Source organism: Meriones unguiculatus, chromosome 7, assembly GCF_030254825.1.
Source record: "Meriones unguiculatus strain TT.TT164.6M chromosome 7, Bangor_MerUng_6.1, whole genome shotgun sequence".
In the NCBI taxonomy this organism is placed as follows: domain Eukaryota; kingdom Metazoa; phylum Chordata; class Mammalia; order Rodentia; family Muridae; genus Meriones; species Meriones unguiculatus.
Genome location: NC_083355.1, coordinates 5,773,123 through 5,791,359, shown reverse-complemented (window position 1 = coordinate 5,791,359; position 18,237 = coordinate 5,773,123). Strand labels below are relative to the sequence as shown.

Here is an 18,237-nt window from a genome sequence, read left to right as displayed (position 1 = left end):
TTTGCTCAACAGCCTCAGGTTAGGAAAAACCCGACAGCTTTTCCCATTGGTCCCTCTCCTCTACCCCCCGTTGCATAGGACACCCCACACCAAGAGTCCAAGACACCCAGTCGCATCTGCCACCATCTCCTTCAGTACTATTAATATCATGGCTCTGAACTGCTCATCATTTTCCTCACAAAGTTCTCCGCAGCAATTCAAAGGATGCAGCGGGGTTAAAACAAAAACGACGTCGGGCCACTGCCCCACCATGCCGGCCCTCAGCATCTGCTCAACTTCTTGGGTTTTCATCTCTATCTTTGTTTTGCAATGCTTCCAGCCAAGCCCTCCCCGGCACGGCCTTCCCTTCTGGAAGCACAATGCAGCACGGACCTCCTTTCGGGGTGGTGGTGGAGGGTGTCAGCAAAACGCCGCACTAGTATAATGCCGAACGCTCCTCAGACCTGAGGAGGTCCCCACGGGCGTCCGTGCACGTCCATCACCCCGAGGCCCCGAGCATCGCTCGCAAGGCCCCTCCCCTCGCCCCGTGCCGGGAGCCCTGCCGGCGTGCGCGCCCAGGCCGGTGCGATGACGGTGCACCGGGCGCCTGAGGCGGCGTCCCCCCGCCGGCCCTCCCGGCCGCCCCGGCCCGCCTCACCTTGGTCTCCTTTACGTGCTGCTTGACGCCCTCCGGGTACCACTGGACACGCACGTAACCGCGCCGCAGCGGGCTGGCCCGGCCCTCCTCGTGGCCCGCGCCCCCGGCCTCGGAGCAGCCCGAGCTGCCGCGGCCGTCCTCCTCGCCCTCCGAGTCCGAGTCCTCGCCGTGGATGAGGCGCACCAGCCCGAAGTGCACGGAGCCGCGGTAACGGCCCGACACCAGGTCGTGAGAGAACAGCAGGCGCTGCGAGCCCGCTTCGGGGCCGGAGTCGGAGGACGGCCCTGAGGCCGAGTCCGTGGCGGGCGCGGGCGGCGGGGCGGCGGCGGGGGCTGCGGCCGGGGTCGGGGCGGCGGCGGCGGGGGCCTGGGCGGGAGCGGGCGCGGGCGAGGACGCGGGCGCTGCGGGATCCGCCATAACTGCTCTGCGCGAGTCTCGGGCGGCGGCGGCGGCAGCAACAGCGGCGGCGGTGGCGGTGGCGGCACCCTAGGCACGGGGAGGCGGGGCCGGCGGCGCGGGGCGGGGCCAACGCGCTGACGTAGGCCTACGTGCCGCCGTCGTTAGGGCGCCGGGATGCTGTTGCTAGGAGCCACCTCCCGGTCGCTAGGGGACGCTGAAGATGCTTGGGGCGGGGGCGGAAGGACTGCCGCGGGGTGTGGCAGGGCCTCAGCAAAGAAGAGGCAGGATCAGGGGCGTGTAGTTAGTCGCAAAGGAGAGGAGGGGCGGAGACTGCACACAAGCTGACAGTAACTTTTTAAAAAAATTATGTCATTTCGTGGGGACGCCCGGCTTTAATCGCAGCACTTTGGGGCAGAGGCAGGCAGATCTCTGAGTTTGAGGCAGCGACTACAAATTAACTCACAGGACACCCAGGGCTTCACAGTGAAACCAGGATTAAATAAATAAAGTTTAGGAATTAATTTAATCCCAGCACTCGGGGAGGCGGAGGCAGGCTGAGCTCTATGAATTCCTGGACAGTCTGGTGTCCTGGTGTCGAGTCCAGGACAGCCAAGGCTACACAGAGAAACCCTGTCTTGAAAAACAAAAACAAAAATAAAAAGCTATTGTCAGCTGGGTGTGATGGTGCGTGCCTTTAACATATGCCTAGAAGACAGTCTTGTTGGACACATAAAACAAATACTCATTAACTAGCTGAAAAAGCAACTCTAAGGCAGCTTGTAAGCAAGGCTGTAATAAATAGGTATGGAGTGTGTAGAGTCCCAAGCAGAACTTGGAAGGTCATGACCCCTTAGGAACTGGTCTAAAGGTTGTGATGGGAGCCCAGAGAAAGATGAGAAAGGTCAGCAAGTCAGAAGCACCAGTAGTTTGCCTTTAAAGTCCTTTTGGTGAATCCAGAGCTCAGTGAGATTTCCTGTACACAGTACAGGCGGACATAGGGAATGATTAAAAGTAGGAACTAAGCTACATGTGGTGGCATACGCCTGTGATCCCAACGCGCAAAGAACTAGAGGCAGGTGGATCTCTTGAGAGTTCGAGGCCAGCCTCTTCTATAGAGTTTCAGGACAGCAAAGGCTACATAGAGAAACCCTGTCTCAGAAAACAAACAAACAAAAAAACAGGTGATGGTGGCACACATCTGTGATCCCATTTGTGTGTGATCCCATCTGCCTCACACATCTGTGAGGCAGAGGCAAGCAGATCTCTGTGAATTCAAGGCCAGTCTGGTTGGCAGAGTGAGCTCCAGGACAGCCAGGGTTACACAGCGAAACCCTGTCTCAAAAAAAAAAAAAAAAAAAGTAGGAACCAGGTGGATCTCTGTGAGTTGAAGGCTAGCCTGGTCTACATGGTAAGTTCCAGGACATCCAAATCCCAGCGCTATATAGTGAGACCTGAATAGAAATGTGTGACATGATATCTAAGAGTGCCTGGCATATAGCTGTCTCAATAACATTTAATCATTACTGTAATACTTTAAAACCCCTGCGTAGACTAAACTGCACTGGCAGAACTGTTATTCATCTTTTGAAAAAAGCAAAAGAGAAGAACGAAAAAGTAGGAGCCATGATTCCAAATCTTGGCTATTGCTGATCTATAAAGACAAGCAAGTGAGTTTCTCTATTGCTAAAACAATTATTTTGGGGAGAAGGACAGTGAAGGAGCCACGATGCACATCTGAAAGTCAAGGGACAACATGCAGGGACTGTCTTCTTCGTTCATTTTATCTTTATTTTATGTGCATTGGTATTTTGATTGTGTGAAGGTGCCAGATCTTGGAGTCACAGACAGTTGTGAGCTGCCACGTGGGTGCTGGGAGTTGAACCCAGGACCTCTGGAAGAGCCGTCAGTGCTCTTAACCGCTGAGCCATCTCTTTAGCTTCTTTGGGTTAACTTCTTTTCACCTCAATTTTCTTGTATGTAAATTAGCAATTCCTGCATCATTGCAGGGCTGAGATTAAATGATATACAAGAGTGCCTGGCATGTATCTCTCTCAATAACATTTAATCATTACTGTAATACTTCCAAACCCCTGCCTAGACTAAACTGCAGAGCGGCAGAACAATTATTCATCTACCATATGATTGGCTCCTTATTACCATTGTGAAATATAAATAATAATTCTATTAATTTAGTGTGTCACCCTGGTAAGGTCCTAAAGACTTAGACACATTATCAGACAAAGGATTTCTAATGGGTTGTTTAAAAGAAATTAAGAGTACTCAAGATCTGCCCCTAACCTTTCCCAATCAAAAGCATTTTTCTCACATTTCTCTTCAAGACCATCAATGACAATTAGCCAGGTGGTTTGCTATTACAGTACTTAGGCTCTTCAGAAGGAAAAAAAAAAAAGGCAGAGCCTTGCACTCTGGGTAATTTTCAGAATACTGGGGATATAGAACTACACTCAGGAAAAAAAATTAACATGTACAGGGGCTGGAGAGATGGCTCAGTGGTTAGGAGCGCTGGCTGCTCTTCCAGTTCCCAGCAATCAGTTTTGGAGCCCACAACTCCAGTTCCAGGGGTCCGATGCTGTCTTCTGGCCTCTTCTAGCGCTGCATATATGTAGTACACAGACATCCATGCAGGCAAAATACTCATCCACCTCATACACGTACAATATAACTAAAACTTATACCTAGAATGGTAAAAAACACCTTCACTCCCAGCAGTCAGTAGCTGAAGCCAAGGGAGAGCCCTATGGGTTTGACACCAGCCTTGTCTATAAATCAAGTTCCAGACCCTGTCCCAAAAAGCAAATAAAAATAAATTTACAAAAATAAAAAAGAACCTACACTGAGTCAGGTACATAAGATGGCCTGGACCAAATACTTAAGTAGTATTGGTATGATTTTGGACTCAGGCAAGTTGTTCATGGACCCAAAGTTTGGAAAATTCAAATGACACACACACACATACATAGACATCCTTGGCTAAAAGCTGAAGGAAAGCTGGGATATGATTTAGAGGCAAGGTTGATTCTCAAGTCAGGGCTTTTTCATCAGTGTAGCAAGGCCGTAAGAAGTTAATGGTAAAGCTGGGCATGGTGGCACACGCCTGTAATCCCAGCACTCAGGGAGGCAGGAGGACCTCTGTGAGTTTAAAGCCAGCCTGGTCTACAAAGCAAGTTTAGGACATCCAGGGTTACACAAAGAAACCCTGTCTCCGAAGGAAAGAAAGAAAGAAAGAAAGAAAGAAAGAAAGAAAGAAAGAAAGAAAGAAAGAAAGAAAGAAAGAAAGAAAGGAAGAAAGGAAGAAAGGAAGAAAGGAAGAAAGGAAGAAAAGAAGGAGAAGCAGGAGCAGCAGAGGCAGCGCACCTTTCACCCCGAGCACTCAGGAGGAGGCAAAGAAAAGGGGATCTCTTTGAGTTTGAGCCAACCTGGTCTAAACAGTGACTTTCCAGGACGGCCTGGACTATAAAGAGAGATGCTGTCTCAAGCAAACGAACAAAACATGAGCAAACAAAAAAGTTAATGCTAGAAAGATCTGGGGTTGAAGCTTAGAGGGCAGCATGCTTTCCTGGCATGCAGAAAGCCCTGGGAACTATCATCACTGAATAAAACAGTCAGGGTGGCACATGCCTGTAATCCCAGCAGCCAGGAGGTGCAGATAGGAGGATCAGAAGTTCCAGGTCATCGGATTCAGTTGCACAAGAAGTTTGAGACAAGCCTGAGCTATAGGTATTCCTAAAAACAAAACAAACATTGCTAAGAGACAGGTTCTCATTTCCTCACCTACAAAAATCTAGGTAATTTAACAGCTGTAATAGAAGCCTCAAGTCTTATTTCTGGAAACTGGGTGAACATAGTAAAACCCTGTCTCCAAAAAAAAAAAAAAAAGGAAAGTCCCATATTGTACCCCCCATATCCCAACCTAATGTTTATTAAACATGTTTTGTTGTTGTTGTGGCCTTGTCTTGTTTTTTTGTTTTTCGAGACAGGGTTTCTCTGTGTAGCTCTGGCTGTCCTGGACTTGCTTTGTAGACCAGGCTGGGCTGGAACTCATAAGATCTGCCTGCCTCTGCCTCCCTGAGTGCTGGGATTAAAGACGTGAGCTGCCACCCTGGGCTTAAACACGTATTTTTGAGTTGGCATTGTGCCAGGCTCTTCCACATATGTCATCGCAGGCCATCTTACTTACATAGGACCCAGGGCACTCAGCGCCTAAGGTATGGCTCCAAGCACAGGCAGCCAGCGTCTCCAGGCTCTGATGCTTTGCCAGACCTCCCTCTGAGCAGCTCCTGATTGCAGAGCCTTATCCACTTGTCCTTTCATCCTAAGAGGGTAGAAGTGGGGCTTGAGGAAGAATCCTAATGACATACAGCAAGACAGGGCCAAAGCTGTGCCTAATGTTAAAAATGCACGTGAGGACACTGGAGGGATGACTCAGTGGGCAAAACGCTTGCCGAGCAGAGGTGAGAACCGGAGTTTGGATCCCTGGCACTCACGGAGGTGATGGGCAAGTGTGGGGGCCTACCTGCAATGCCAGTGCTCAGGAGGTGGGAGAGAGGAGGTGGCCTGAGCAAGCTGCTCACCAGACCAGCTAAATCAGTGTGCCCTGGACTGGTGTGGGACCCTGTGTGCTGGGTAGCTCTATGTGGACCTGACACACGCTGAATCATCTGAGAGGGGGAAGCCTCATTTAAGGAAATGTATGGCGGCCACGTCAGCTCCTGCCTCTAGGAGCCTGCTGTTTGAGCGCCTGTCCTGACTTCCTTCAAAGGTGAATAATGTGGAAGTGTGAGCCAAATAAACCCTTTCCTCCGCAAGTGGCTTTTGGTAATGGTGTTTCATGCCAGCATTAGCGACCCTGACCAAGACACCCTACTTCAAAACACTGAGGAGGGGAGCAATGTAGAGAAACACATGGCCTCCACTTCTGGCCTCCACATCCATAGAACCAGGTGCACGCGCACTCACTCACTCACACCTGTGTGCCCACACACACACAGGCGTGCATTCACATGGATGCACACCACCCCACACACAAGATCTAAGTGAGTTTTGCATTTTACTCCAGCTTATGCCCGTATTTGTTGCTTTAATATGAAAAAGCAGTATCCCAGGGCTGGAGAGATGGCTCAAAGGTTAAGAGCCCTGGCTGTTCGTCCAAAGGTCCTGAGTTCAACTTCCAGCACCCACATGGTGGCTCACAACCATCAGTAATAAGATCTGGTAGCCAGGCATGGTGGCGCACGCCTGTGATCCCAGCACTTGGGAAGCAGAGGTAGGCGGATCGCTGTGAGTTCAAGGCCAGCCTGGTCTACAAAGTGAATTCAGGACAGCCAAGGCTACACAGAGAAACCCTGTCTCAAAAGACAAACAAACAAACAGCAAACATCTGGTGCCCTCTCTTGGCCTGTAGGCATACATGCAGGCAAAACATTGTATAAATAATACATAAATATTAATCTTTTAAAAAAGGAAAAAGCAGTGCCCCTGCCTTCCTAATCCTGGAGCAAAACTGGCACTCTAGGAAGATACGGCTCACTTATTCCACCGCCTCTGGTAATAATGGCTGATATTAGCTCCAGTCATTGAGGTTTAACCTCATGGCCGGTTCTACACTTTGCACAGGTCATCCAGAACCTGCCAGGTTGGGGGTGAGCGTGTCTGACGTTAAATGCTGATCTCACCATCAATGGACAAAAACTCTGGACTGTGTGCCTCGTGAGTTGTGGGTTAACCCCGGGAGCCTAGTGTACTGCCAGGCAAAGGCCTGGAGGCCTGGAGTTTGCTAATGTGTCACATGGGTGGATACAAAGGTCCGACATTTCTGAACCTCCCTTTTTTGTTTCCTATGCCCCCACATTCATTTCAGACATTGAGGCCAGGATGGGGAAGAGCTCTTCAGGCTGCTTGTGCTTACACGCCTCCCGCAAGCCCTCCCCACAACCTTTGAGCTGCTGGGGAGCCACTGTGGAGATGCCCAGATGCACTTCCTGCGATGTCCAGCAGGGGGCGCTCCCAAGAGCGTGCCCCACTACATCCCTAGCGCCTGTGTCTCAGCTCAGGGGCCATTCATTCCCCTAGCAAAACTCATAACGGCACAGGGCAGGATCGCAAGGGTCACTTCAAGTGCAGCGTACATAAAGTAGGGCAGGCGTGGCCCCTCTTTAGATGCGTGCTTGGCCCAGGGGCCTGTGCGCTGTCCCAGGCTAGGCAGATGTCCACTGCTGTTGCAGCATTTGGCTCTCCAGTTGCTGCCGGCCTCAGGCCCGGGGAAAGGATAGGACTGTATGAATCTCTCCAATCCCAGCCATGTTAGGGAGTCAGCATAGCTTCAGTCAGTGGTCTCTGCCCACCACCTGTCCGCCACCCTCTGCACCATCCCTCTCTCCGTGAAGGAGTCTTTTATTTTTCAGAGAGAAAGAGAGGGTGCAATTTTGTTTGCATGTGTGTGGGCATGTATTGAGGCTTAAGTCCTCATGCCTGGGTGACAAGCAGCTTTAACTGCGGGCTCAGCCCCCAGTCCTCTGTTGAAGAACAGCAGAGTCTAGCTTGGTGTATTGGCTCAAGGCTGTAATCCCAGCACCCAGAAGGCTGAAGCAGGATGGGGACAGTAAGTTTGAGCCTGGGCTACAGGGTGAGACTAGGTTCCAGGACAGTGTAGGCTACTTCAAACACACAGACACACACTCACACACACACACGCACGCACGCATGCACGCACGCACGCACGCACGCACACACGCACACACGCACACACGCACACACGCACACACACACACACACACACACGCACACACACACACACACAGCAGGTCAAGGAGCAACCTTGTTATCGGAATCTGGAATCTGAGGTCTCTGTTCCTCATTCTTGGTGGCATTTTTATGCTGTTGTCTATTGTGTCCCGTGGATTCTGGAACATGTCCTGATTGTCCCCACCTCATGACCTCACCATTCTTCCTGTTAATGGTTCTTCCCCGAACAGTACACCCCCCCAAGCCCGTGTCAGCATAGCTGACGTGCCCTCCCCATTGTGCATCTATTCTCTCACTTAGCATATTTCAAGGGTCATCTGAGTCGGAACTTACATCTGCACTCCTCTTGATGGCTGAGTAACACACCATCATATGCACAATCTGTTTATCCACACATCCCTGCAAGGGAGACAGGGTTTCTCTGTGTAGCCCTGACTGTCCCAGACTGGCTTTGTAGACCAGGCTGGTCTTGAACCCACAGAGATCTGCCTGCCTCTGCCTCCCAAGGTGCTGGGTCTACAGGCATGCACCACACACATTTTTTAAAGGCTTTATTATTTGTGGCAGTTTTCAGGTGACAGCAAAGTCGACGAGAAAGTACTCCAATTCCTCCTCCCTCCACACAGTCTCCTCCACGACAGCACCACCCACCAGAGTGGCCTATTTGTTATAATCCTCAAACTGAAACACAGCGTCCTGCAAAGCCATAACAGCGTTCACTCTTGTTGTTCCTCCTCCTTCTTCAAGTCTGTAAGTAGTCTCCTGGCCCTACATGTCCTCTGTGCTCTAGGGCATCAGCTTTTAAAGGACAGACAGGAGAGGAATCTGGGCTGGGAATATAGCTCAGAGGTAGAATACTTTTTTGCCTAGTAGGCCTGAGGCCTCCATTTCATTCCCAGCAAAGGAAGGAAGGAAGGGAGGGAGGGAGGGAGGAAGAGAGGGAGGGAGGGAGGAAGGAAGGAAGGAAGGAAGGAAGGAAGGAAAAGAACGAGGGAGGGAGAGAGGGAGGACGGAAGGGAGACGGACTGGAATTACAGACAGGCAGTAAGGAAGAACCCGGAGAGGATGGGATTGCAAGAGAGAGATGTTAGCATTGCCCAAGGCCCTGCAGACTGGAGCACCCTGGAGACGAAAAGCCTCGGCCAAGCTAGCAATCCCCACCATGCACTCTCAAAGGCATTCTGGGTAGAGGCATCACTTTTCAATCCTACCCTATGGTGCTTCTCACTATGAGAACTGGGTAGGGTCCATTGGATCTAGCCCCTGAAGTGTGATTTGGGGGTGGTGGGAGGTGTGTATGATAATTTCCCTCTGTTCTAAGGAAATGCCTCATTCTGGGAGCTTTACAAGGCAATGCAGTTTGGGGAAGGTGAAAGTCTACAATCCCAGAGCCCAGCGTACTCAGTTTCTGGAAAGGACTGTGACACGTGACATCACGTTATGGTGAGAGCATGTGTGTGAAAAGGTATCATGTGTCAAGATAGCAAGCCAGAGAGAGATTACCAGACATGCTCTTTATAACAGCCCTCTTGATAGAAATAGCCAGGGTCCCACGGGAATTACAGCAACGCTTTTTGGAAGCAGTGTGCTTAATTACTTTTCACAGGGACATGCCCCTTCAAGGCGCCATAGCCCCTCCTCCCAACACCGTCAAACTGAAGACCGAGTTCTCAGGATGTGCACTCCTCAGGGGCCCACAATAAACACATCCAAGCCACCTGACCACAGGCTGGAGCTAGAGGGGCGAGGAGCGTTGAGGGTAAAGGCCTCAGGCCTCACAGCCCACACCGAGACTCACTGCAAGGGCAGTGTTTCCTCTCCACCTCTGGGCCTGGGCAGCAGGTCAGCACTCTGCTGTAACCAACCACAGGCAGGCAGAGACAGAAACAGATGCCATTACCAGACAGGGATGGCATCCCCAGGGGAAAGCAGGCTGCTGCGAGATGGTTCCATCTCTGTGACACTCTGTTTCCCTCCAGGGATTTTTTCTGGGGTCCTCATTTCCCCCTGCTCCATTCTTAGCAGGCCTTCTAGCCATTTGGGGCTGAGGGACTGAATCCCCACAAAGAAGACAAGCAGGCCCTGAAGGTTGTGGAGAAAGCTCAACAGTGGTTCTCAGCTCAGGCTGAGCTGTTGGTGGCAGGGGACTGCCTCAGCTTCTCATATCCTGTTCTAGAATGCGAAGATCAGAGTCCCTAGAGAGTAACCCAGGTGTTGGATTGTTTTGTTTTTCCAGAGTGTTTCTCGGTGTAACCCTGGCTATCCTGGAACTCACTCTGTAGACCGGGCTGTCCTTGAACTCACAGAGATCTGCCTGCCTCTGCCTACTGAGTATTGGGATTAAAGGCATGCACTACCACCAACCGGCTAGAATTTTGAAAAATTGTTTATTTTACTTTGTGTTTATGGGTGTTTTGCCTGCATGTATGTCTGCGTGCCACATGCGTGACATGTCTAGTCTCCATGGAGGCCAAAAGTGGGTGCTGGATCCCCTTGAACTGGAGTTACAGACAGTTGTGAGTCAGTAAGTGGGTGCTGGGCATTGAACCCAAGTCCTCTGAAGAGCAGCCAGTGCTCTTAAAGGCTGAGCCATCTTTCTAGCCCCCTCACCCCACAAATCTCAGGTGATCACAACCTGTAGCTAGGAATGAGAAGCACTGGCTTGGAGTAGAGAGAACAGCTGGGTCACATGAATGACAGGGCATAGGGCGCTTTACAGATGTTTGGAGACCAAGGTTCAGGGCCTTCTGCAGCTTAGCACACCGTCTCCTCTGATCATGATGTGGCATGGAGTTCTCTCTGGCTCCCTTACTCCCCTGTCAAGACAGTGAAACTGGGTGAGGTTTTGGACAAACAATAATGGTATACTGTTAACATGCCCCAAATAGTGCAAGGGCCTCCTGTACTGATTAGTATTTGTCAGCAAGCCCCAAGTTCAAGGTTATCCTCAGCTACACAACTCTGAGTCCAGCCTAGCTATACAAGATGCACCTTAAGGAGACAAATAAGAGTAGAGCAGTGGTGGCCCACACCTTTAAGCCCAGCAGTCCAGAGGCCGGGGCCAGCCTGGTCTACAGCATGAGTTCTGGGGCAGCAGTCAGGGCTACACAGAGAGACCCTGCCTCAAAAAACAAAACACAACAAAAGAAAGACAGAAAGAAAGAAAGATAGAAAGAAAGAAAGGAAGGAAGGAAGGAAGGAAGGAAGGAAGGAAGGAAAGAAAAAAGAAAAGGAGAAACCATCTAAAGATAGCTTTACTAATTAAGAGCACAGAGGCCTGGGTTCAGTTCCCAGGACCCTCGATGAGGTTCACAGCTGCCTGCAGCTCCACTCCCAGGGGATCTGATGCTTCCTTCTGGCCTCTGAGGGCACCAGGCATGCGTGTGTGGCACTTACATACATGCATGAAATGTACTCATGCACGTAAATTTTTTATCCCAAAATTAAAAGATACACACACACACATGACCCTCCCTGTTGATACTGAGGGCTCGAGCTATCATTTCAGGGCATCCTGACCTTTGATCATTGTACCCATTGTTAACTCTAGGCAGCCTGCTTCTGGGTTGCCCGGTAACCTATGATGTCATCATGTGTCGCCCACTAGGTATGTGGCACGCACAAGGTGTAAAAGAACCAACCCGGCACTTTCTCTCTTACTCTCCTCCCTCTCTCTCTCTCCTCTCTGTCTCGCTTTCTTTCCTGCCCCTCCCATCATGTCTCTCTCTCCTCCCCCTCTCTCCACCTCTAGCCGATAAATCTCTTTCATATAATGCTTGTGTGTGTGTCATCATTTTAAAAGGAATGCTGACATTCCCATCAACCTAGGAAGCTTTCTCATTTCTCTGTCTCTCTGTCTTCTCCTTCTTGTGTCTGACAGCATCTGCTGTGACTGAGGATGCCCTTAAACTCACTATGTAGCTGAGGATGGCCTTGAACTCCTGATCCTGCTTCCCCCTCCCATGTGCTGGGATCGAAGACCTGTGTTACCACACTGTAGAGGAATTTTAATTAAGAACATGGCTGTTCTGGCAAGAGATCACATCCAAAGACCTTCTTTGTGAATACAAACATGCCTTTAATCCAGGAGACAGAGGCAAGCATATCTGAGTTCAAGGCCAGCCTGGTATCAGGTATAGAAAAGTTTAGGCCCAGGAGTAGTGGTAAATGCCTTTAATCCCAAACAATGAAAGTGAAGTTAGTTTGTAGAAGAAAGCACCCATGTTTGAAAGTGATGTCTAATTGAGTGGCAGAAACAGTGATGAGAGAAAGACTTGACAGAACAGAGTTAGGCTAACTCTCGAGAAGGAAGAGAAAAGGGAAACTACTTAAGGAACAATGCAGAGAGGGCGAGGAGGCAGTTTTGCCAGGACAGGAATGGGAAGACAGGTTGCAGAGAGAGAACTCACATAAAGACTGAATGAGCCACAGAATGAAATGTAGCCAGAAGATTAGAAAAGATTGCTGGAGTTAGTTTGAGGCCAAGAAGAGCAATTCAGGGCCCAAGAGAAGAGCCGGATTGAACAAGTCAGCTGGGAGAGGAGTTTGAGCTAAAACAGCTGAGTTGAACCAGCCAGCCCAGAGCTCAGTAAGAACAAGAAAGGGTGAGCTTGTTAAGGCTGAAAACGTTCTAGGCCTAGGTTAGACTGTACAGAGGCTAGAAGCTTCCAGGACTAGGCCTAGGCTAGCAGATGGAGGCAGCAAACCTCAAATACAACTGAACCAGGCGAATATAAGTTCCTTTTACACCACACTTGCTATATGCAGTGCTGGGTAAGGAAAGCATTCTACCAGCTGAGCCCAGCCATCACCTTCCCTTCCCTTCACGTCCCTCTCTTGCCTGGTGCAAGATGGGATTCCTCAGGTTAGCCATGTCTAATAATTGCCCTTTCTTTCCTGTTCCCAGAGTCACTGTTTTAGAGGGGTTTTCCAGAAAGTAGCTGGCCACAAGGATGGTCAGTGAAAAGGGATGCAGACTCACCATAAAACTGTGGGCACCAACAGATGGTTACAAATGGACACCAGAGGGTGCAATGGAGCCAGCAACATAAGATGGAACACAGAAGCCATGGGAACTCCCGGATGTTGGCAGGATGGGTGCTTAGCTGAGGTCCTGGCCGTGTTCCCCCACTAGCTCAAAGGCTAAGTCTAAGGAGGGCTTTCTGGCCAACCGTGAGAAGTCAGTTGAGGGAGAAAGATGCAAGTGTCTGGGGAGCAGGCAGTTGAGGCAACAACAGGAGCCCGTGGAGCATCAGACAACAGAGAGGGTCTCTGGGGGAAGAGGACCCCACAGATAGCCAAATGTGTGCATGATGCTGTGTGTGTACCGGCCCTGGTCTCCCCACGGGCCAAGGTTGGGACTGCAGTCCCCTGTGAAGATCGTTGGTTCTAGCAGGGGTACCCTCTGCTGGTGGCTCCAGGGAATGCACTGCCCCCCTCAGAACCTCAAGTGGACGGGATACAAAGAGCTACACTATCCTGGTGGAGCAGGGCAGCAGGTGGTAAAAGGAAGGGCAGGCGCTGGCCAGAGAAGAGCTGAGGGAGTCAGGATGAGGTATGAGTGGGAAGAAAAGGGAGAAACAAAGTTGTGTGAGGGACAGAGATTGCAGGTGCTGAAGGTCCCAGAGGTGGGGTGGTTAGAGCTGAGATGGCGGTCAGAGATCTTTGGAGTTTAAGAAAATGTTACACATAACATACATATACACGGCTGCCATGTTCCTAAGGTCTTTCCCCCGGCTTCAGAGGCACGGGTGGCTGGTCCCCAGACAGCTGGGGACAGAGCAGGGATTACAGTCAGGCCCTCCCCACCTCCCGTCTTAGCTCTTCCTACGGCCGAGGGCCGGAGACAGCCACGAGTGATTCTTTCTGCGTCTGCTGTGGCACTACTGAGTGTCACTGCTGACGCCAGCTGCCCTCAGCAGGATGGGGCCAGGACCTGGCTGCCAAGTCCTGCTGGCATCACACCACCTGCGGTAACACGGGAGGAGGGCCAGGGGGATTAGACCTCTGAGCGCATCGCATGCTGCCAGGAGGATACGTGCTTCAGCCCTGCGGACAGCAGTCTCAGGGTCTCCTGGGTTCTGCGCCCGTGACGGTCCCCAGGGTGACTGGCTCTGCAGTGGGGACTCCACACCTGACACCTTCTTATGGTTCTGGTAAGTGGGTCTCATCACGGGTCTGTGTGTGTGTACGTATGGTGGTAAGTGGGTCCCATCAAAGTTCTTTGTGTGTTTGTATATATGTGTATGTATGTATATTTATGTATGTATATGTGTATGTATGTATTTATGTATGGTGCTAAGTGGGTCCCATTGTGTTTGTATATGGTATATGGTGTGTATGTATGTGGTATGTGTATATGTATGTATGTAGTGTATGTGTGTGTGTGTGTGTGTGTGCGCACACATGTGAGTGGAGGCTGGAGGTGAGCTTTGGGTGTCGTTCCTCGGGAACTGCAGAAACTGTCCGCTTCATCTTTTGGGATAAGGTTTCTCACTGGTCTGATGCTCACCAAGCAGGCTGGGCTGGCTGAGGGCGCCAGCGGGCCCCGGGGATTTGCCCATCCATCCCTGCCTCTCCAGTGCTCGCTTCACAGATGCGGGCGATGGTCACTGCACGGGTTCTTCGTGTTTCCAGGACTAGGTCCTCGTGCTTGAGCTAGCTCCATTGTCCATTAAAAAAACATCTCCATTCCATTTTATTACCATTTTATGTGCATGTGTGGGTGCATGCGTGTGGGAGTCAGAAGACAACTTGGGGAGTCAGTTCTCTTCCTCTGGCATGTGGGTTCCTGGAGTCAGATGCAGGTCAGCAGGCTTGGTGGCAAGTCCCTTTACCCGCTGAGCCATCTCACGTGCACTCCCAGCGCTTCTGAAGGGGGTGAAAGGCTTCTTCTAAGAGCCATCACTTCGTAGGGGTATCATAAGAAAGGGTATCACATGGGCGCGTCCTACGAGCCCAAGCTGACTAACAGGCATTCTTTCCTGGGTGCCCTCCATACCTGACCCCCACCTCAGACTCTCCAGTCTTAGGCTCTTTAACCGTCTTATCCCCCATCTCCAGAGCATGACGTAGTCTGACGTCATCCAGGAGAGCGCGGGGCTCAGGCTCACATTGATTAAAGAGATTTTTCTCCTAGACTACGGCCTGAGCTGACCTGAAAAGCTCCTAGCCTTGGGAAGATAGATGCTCAGAGATGAACAGCGGTTGTCACTCTCCTTCGGATGCGAGTTCAGTTCCCAGCACCCACTCTGGACAGCTCACAGACACCTGTAGTTCCAGTTCCTGGAGATCCAACACCTCTGGACTCTGCGGGCTTGTGCACAAATGTGCGCATGTCCACACACAGATACACAGACGTGTGTGTCCCTTAAAAAACAAAAAGCCTCCTGGCAAGCTGGGCGTGGTGGCACACACCTGTGATCCCAGCACTCTGGGAGGCAGAGGCAGGTGGATTGCTGTGAGTTTGAGGCCAGCCTGGTCTACACAGTGAGTCCAGGACAGCCAAGCCTGCACAGAGAAACCTGTCTTGAAAAACAAAACAAAACCAAACCAACCAAACAAAAACCTTCTGTCTCTATTCTCTTACTCAGAAGACAAGAAGCCTCCCTGTGGGTTACACAAACCATGTGACTGGCAGTGTGGGAGGCCCAAGAGCCTGCATAGACGCGGTAGAAGAGGCTGAGAGTCATGCCCCCGTGTTCTACTGTCCTCCTGTGATGTCCAGTCTTCCAAGGCTCAAAACCCTGGGGCCCTGAACAATTGTTCTAAGTGACCTCTAGCTTTTGAGTGAAAATGAGATAACACAAACAGGGCAACTTCCCAGAATCTGCCTTGAGGCCCGAGAACCTAGGGACTGGCTCTACCCCCCCACCCCCCACCCCACGGCTGACTTGCATTCTTGTCTCTTCTGTGACAGGTGCTAAGGGACCACTTCTGAAGCTGGGGAACCCCAGGGAGGGTTCAGTGGCCACACTTCCATCATGGGCCTGCGCTCCCTGAAACCGGAGGCCCTGCACCTGCCGCCTGGGACCTCGGAGCTTCTGGGCTGCCAGCGTCGCCACACACTCCCTGCCAGTGAGTTCCGCTGCCTGGCCCCTGAGGATGCCGTCAGTGTGTTTGAGATCGAGCGCGAAGGTGAGTGGCTCTGGGCTGGCTCCTGCCTTTGGGAGTTAAATTTGAGATCACATACACACAAACACACACTCGGGGGTTGGTTACTCCAGAGCAGGAGGCAACAGCCCAGAGTCACACGTTTTTCTAGAGCGGTTGGGGGGAGGTCATCTGAGTGGCCACCTCTGTACACGATGGGCAAGTGGCAGAGCCATCATTCACCCTCGCCTTCTGCCGCAGCCTTCATCTCCGTCTCGGGCACCTGTCCCCTCCACCTGGATGAGATCCGGCACTTCCTAACCCTGTGTCCAGAGCTGTCACTGGGCTGGTTTGAGGAGGGCTGCCTTGTGGCCTTCATCATCGGCTCACTTTGGGACCAGGAGAGACTTACTCAGGTGAGGGCAGGCTAAGTCCTCAGAGGCAGAATTCTCTTCCAGAAGCAGAGAGTGAGTCCAAGCAGCAGCACGACCCCTCCCAAGCCCCCCTCTGCCCAGCCTCCCAGAGCAGCGGTTTCCAACCTTCCCGACATGGCGACCCTTAATGCGGTTCCTCAGACGGTGGCGATGGCAAACCGTAAAATGATGTCATTGCTACCTCAATGCAGTAGCTGTGTTTTCTGATGGGCTTAGGCGACCCTGTGAAACAGCAGTTCTAAAGGGTCGGTACTCCTGCTACTCAGGACACCCTCCCGTCCTTGTGGTCTGGGTTGGATTTGGGGGAGCAGGTGTCAGCAGAAATAACCCGGATATCTGTCCCTTGCCACCACCCCAGGACTCGCTGACGCAGCACAGGCCTGGAGGCCGCACGGCCCACCTCCACGTCCTGGCGGTGCACTGTACCTTCCGGCAGCAGGGCAAAGGCCCCGTCCTGCTGTGGCGATACCTTCAACACCTGGGCAGTCAGCCGGCTGTGCGCCGGGCTGTGCTCATGTGCGAGGACGCACTGGTGCCCTTCTACGAGAAATTCGGCTTCCAGGCTGTGGGCCCGTGCGCCGTCACCGTGGGCTCCCTCGCCTTCACCGAGCTACAGTGTTCCTTGCGGTGCCACGCCTTCCTGCGTAGGAACAGTGGCTGCTGACCCGAGCCGCCCACTTGGCCGTGGAGAAGGTCGGAGCAGCAGGCTGGGGCAGGGGAGCTCCTGCCTAACTCCCATGCCACTCCCTTTTCTGCCTAGTGCCCACCCAAGCAGAGCTGGCTAGCGTGAAGGGAGAGAGCAGTTCCCGACCACAGCAGAGGGGTAAGGGTCAGTAAGAGGCTGGGAGGTGGCGTCACTCTAGCACAGGCTGCTGTCTGCCCCCAGAGGACCTCTTGCAGAGGAGGGACCGTGAACGGTGGCAACCTTGGGGGAAGATCTGCTGTAGGGCCACGGGGCCACGCCTCACTGCGCCTGCGCACCAGCGTGGCAGCCCACCTGCCTCCCAAGGCCCCTCCCCTTCTAGTCTGATCCCCCCACACACACACCAACCCTGGCACCTCTGCCCACTAATAAAGCAGCTATGCCCAGTGGCTGTGGTTCGTGGGTGTGTGTAGGGTCTTCTGAGTGAGCTGACTGCAGCAAGCTGACTGAGCAAACGAACACCCGACCTCCCCCTGAAGGACCACCTCTGACGGAATAGGCCATTCCTGCTGACGGTCAGCCTCTGACTCCTGGGAACAAAAGCAGAGCAGCCGGGGTTGAGATCTTCCGGCCCTACCTGTAACCCAGTCCCCTGGTCCTTGGGGGCTTTGCTGTGATCTCATCTCAATCTGGTTTCTGGTTCAACTAAACACCAGAGAGATCCCAGGTTTTCCAATCTGCCGTCACACCCACAAGTTTTTTCTACTTAAATTAAGAAAAAAGGGCTTGAGAGATGGCTCAGAGTTTAATAGCGTTGACTGTTCTTCCAAAGGTCCTGAGTTCAATTCCCAGCAACCATATGGTGGCTCACAACCATCTATAATGAGATCTGGAGCCCTCTTCTGGTGTGCAGGCTACTGAGTAAATAATAAATAAATCTTAAAAAAAAAATATATATATATATATATATATATATATATATTAGGAAATTTTTTTTTTCTTTTTTTGGCCAGTCTCTGGCTGTGCATGCCCTTCATCCCAGTGCTTGGGAGGCAGAGGCGGGCAGGTCTCTCCGCTGGAAGCCATATCTGTGTACCAGAACACATGCAGGGACCTGTGGAGGCCAGATGGAGCTGGGTCCCTGGAGCTGTGATTGCAGGTGGTGTGAGCTGTCACATGAGCGCTAGGAACTGGACCCAGGTGCTCTGAGAGCAGGCGGTGTGTTTGATCTCTCCAGTCCCTGAGTGTGTTTGTTTGGACAGGGTTTATTT

The 18,237-nt window shown here is 51.8% G+C and overlaps 2 protein-coding genes across 6 annotated transcripts in view; one reads left to right on the top strand and one right to left on the bottom strand.

Moving 5' to 3' along the window:
• The window catches only part of Ube2o (ubiquitin conjugating enzyme E2 O), a 42,766-nt gene extending 41,627 nt beyond the window's left edge, over window positions 1-1,139 (bottom strand). For all 3 annotated transcript variants that reach the window (XM_060386340.1, XM_060386343.1, XM_060386342.1), the window contains exon 1: window positions 638-1,139. In XM_060386340.1, the coding sequence (XP_060242323.1) occupies window positions 638-1,054 (417 nt within the window). In that variant the 5' untranslated portion in view covers window positions 1,055-1,139. The remainder of the gene's footprint in view (window positions 1-637) is intronic.
• Window positions 715-17,906, top strand: Aanat (aralkylamine N-acetyltransferase). 3 transcript variants are annotated; one of them, XM_060386348.1, is made up of 7 exons: window positions 715-844; window positions 6,671-6,763; window positions 8,366-8,548; window positions 9,120-9,241; window positions 15,717-15,934; window positions 16,151-16,305; window positions 16,682-17,906. In XM_060386348.1, exons 5-7 carry the CDS (start codon window positions 15,781-15,783, stop codon window positions 16,985-16,987), a joined length of 615 nt encoding a protein of 204 aa, XP_060242331.1. In that variant the 5' UTR covers window positions 715-844; window positions 6,671-6,763; window positions 8,366-8,548; window positions 9,120-9,241; window positions 15,717-15,780; the 3' UTR covers window positions 16,988-17,906. The 3 variants fall into 3 exon arrangements, with proteins under 3 accessions (XP_060242331.1, XP_060242332.1, XP_021484562.1); XM_060386349.1 differs by lacking the exon at window positions 6,671-6,763 and having other exon boundaries at window positions 730-844; XM_021628887.2 differs by lacking the exons at window positions 715-844; window positions 6,671-6,763; window positions 8,366-8,548; window positions 9,120-9,241 and adding an exon at window positions 13,454-13,953.
• The last annotated feature ends 331 nt before the right edge of the window (window positions 17,907-18,237 follow it).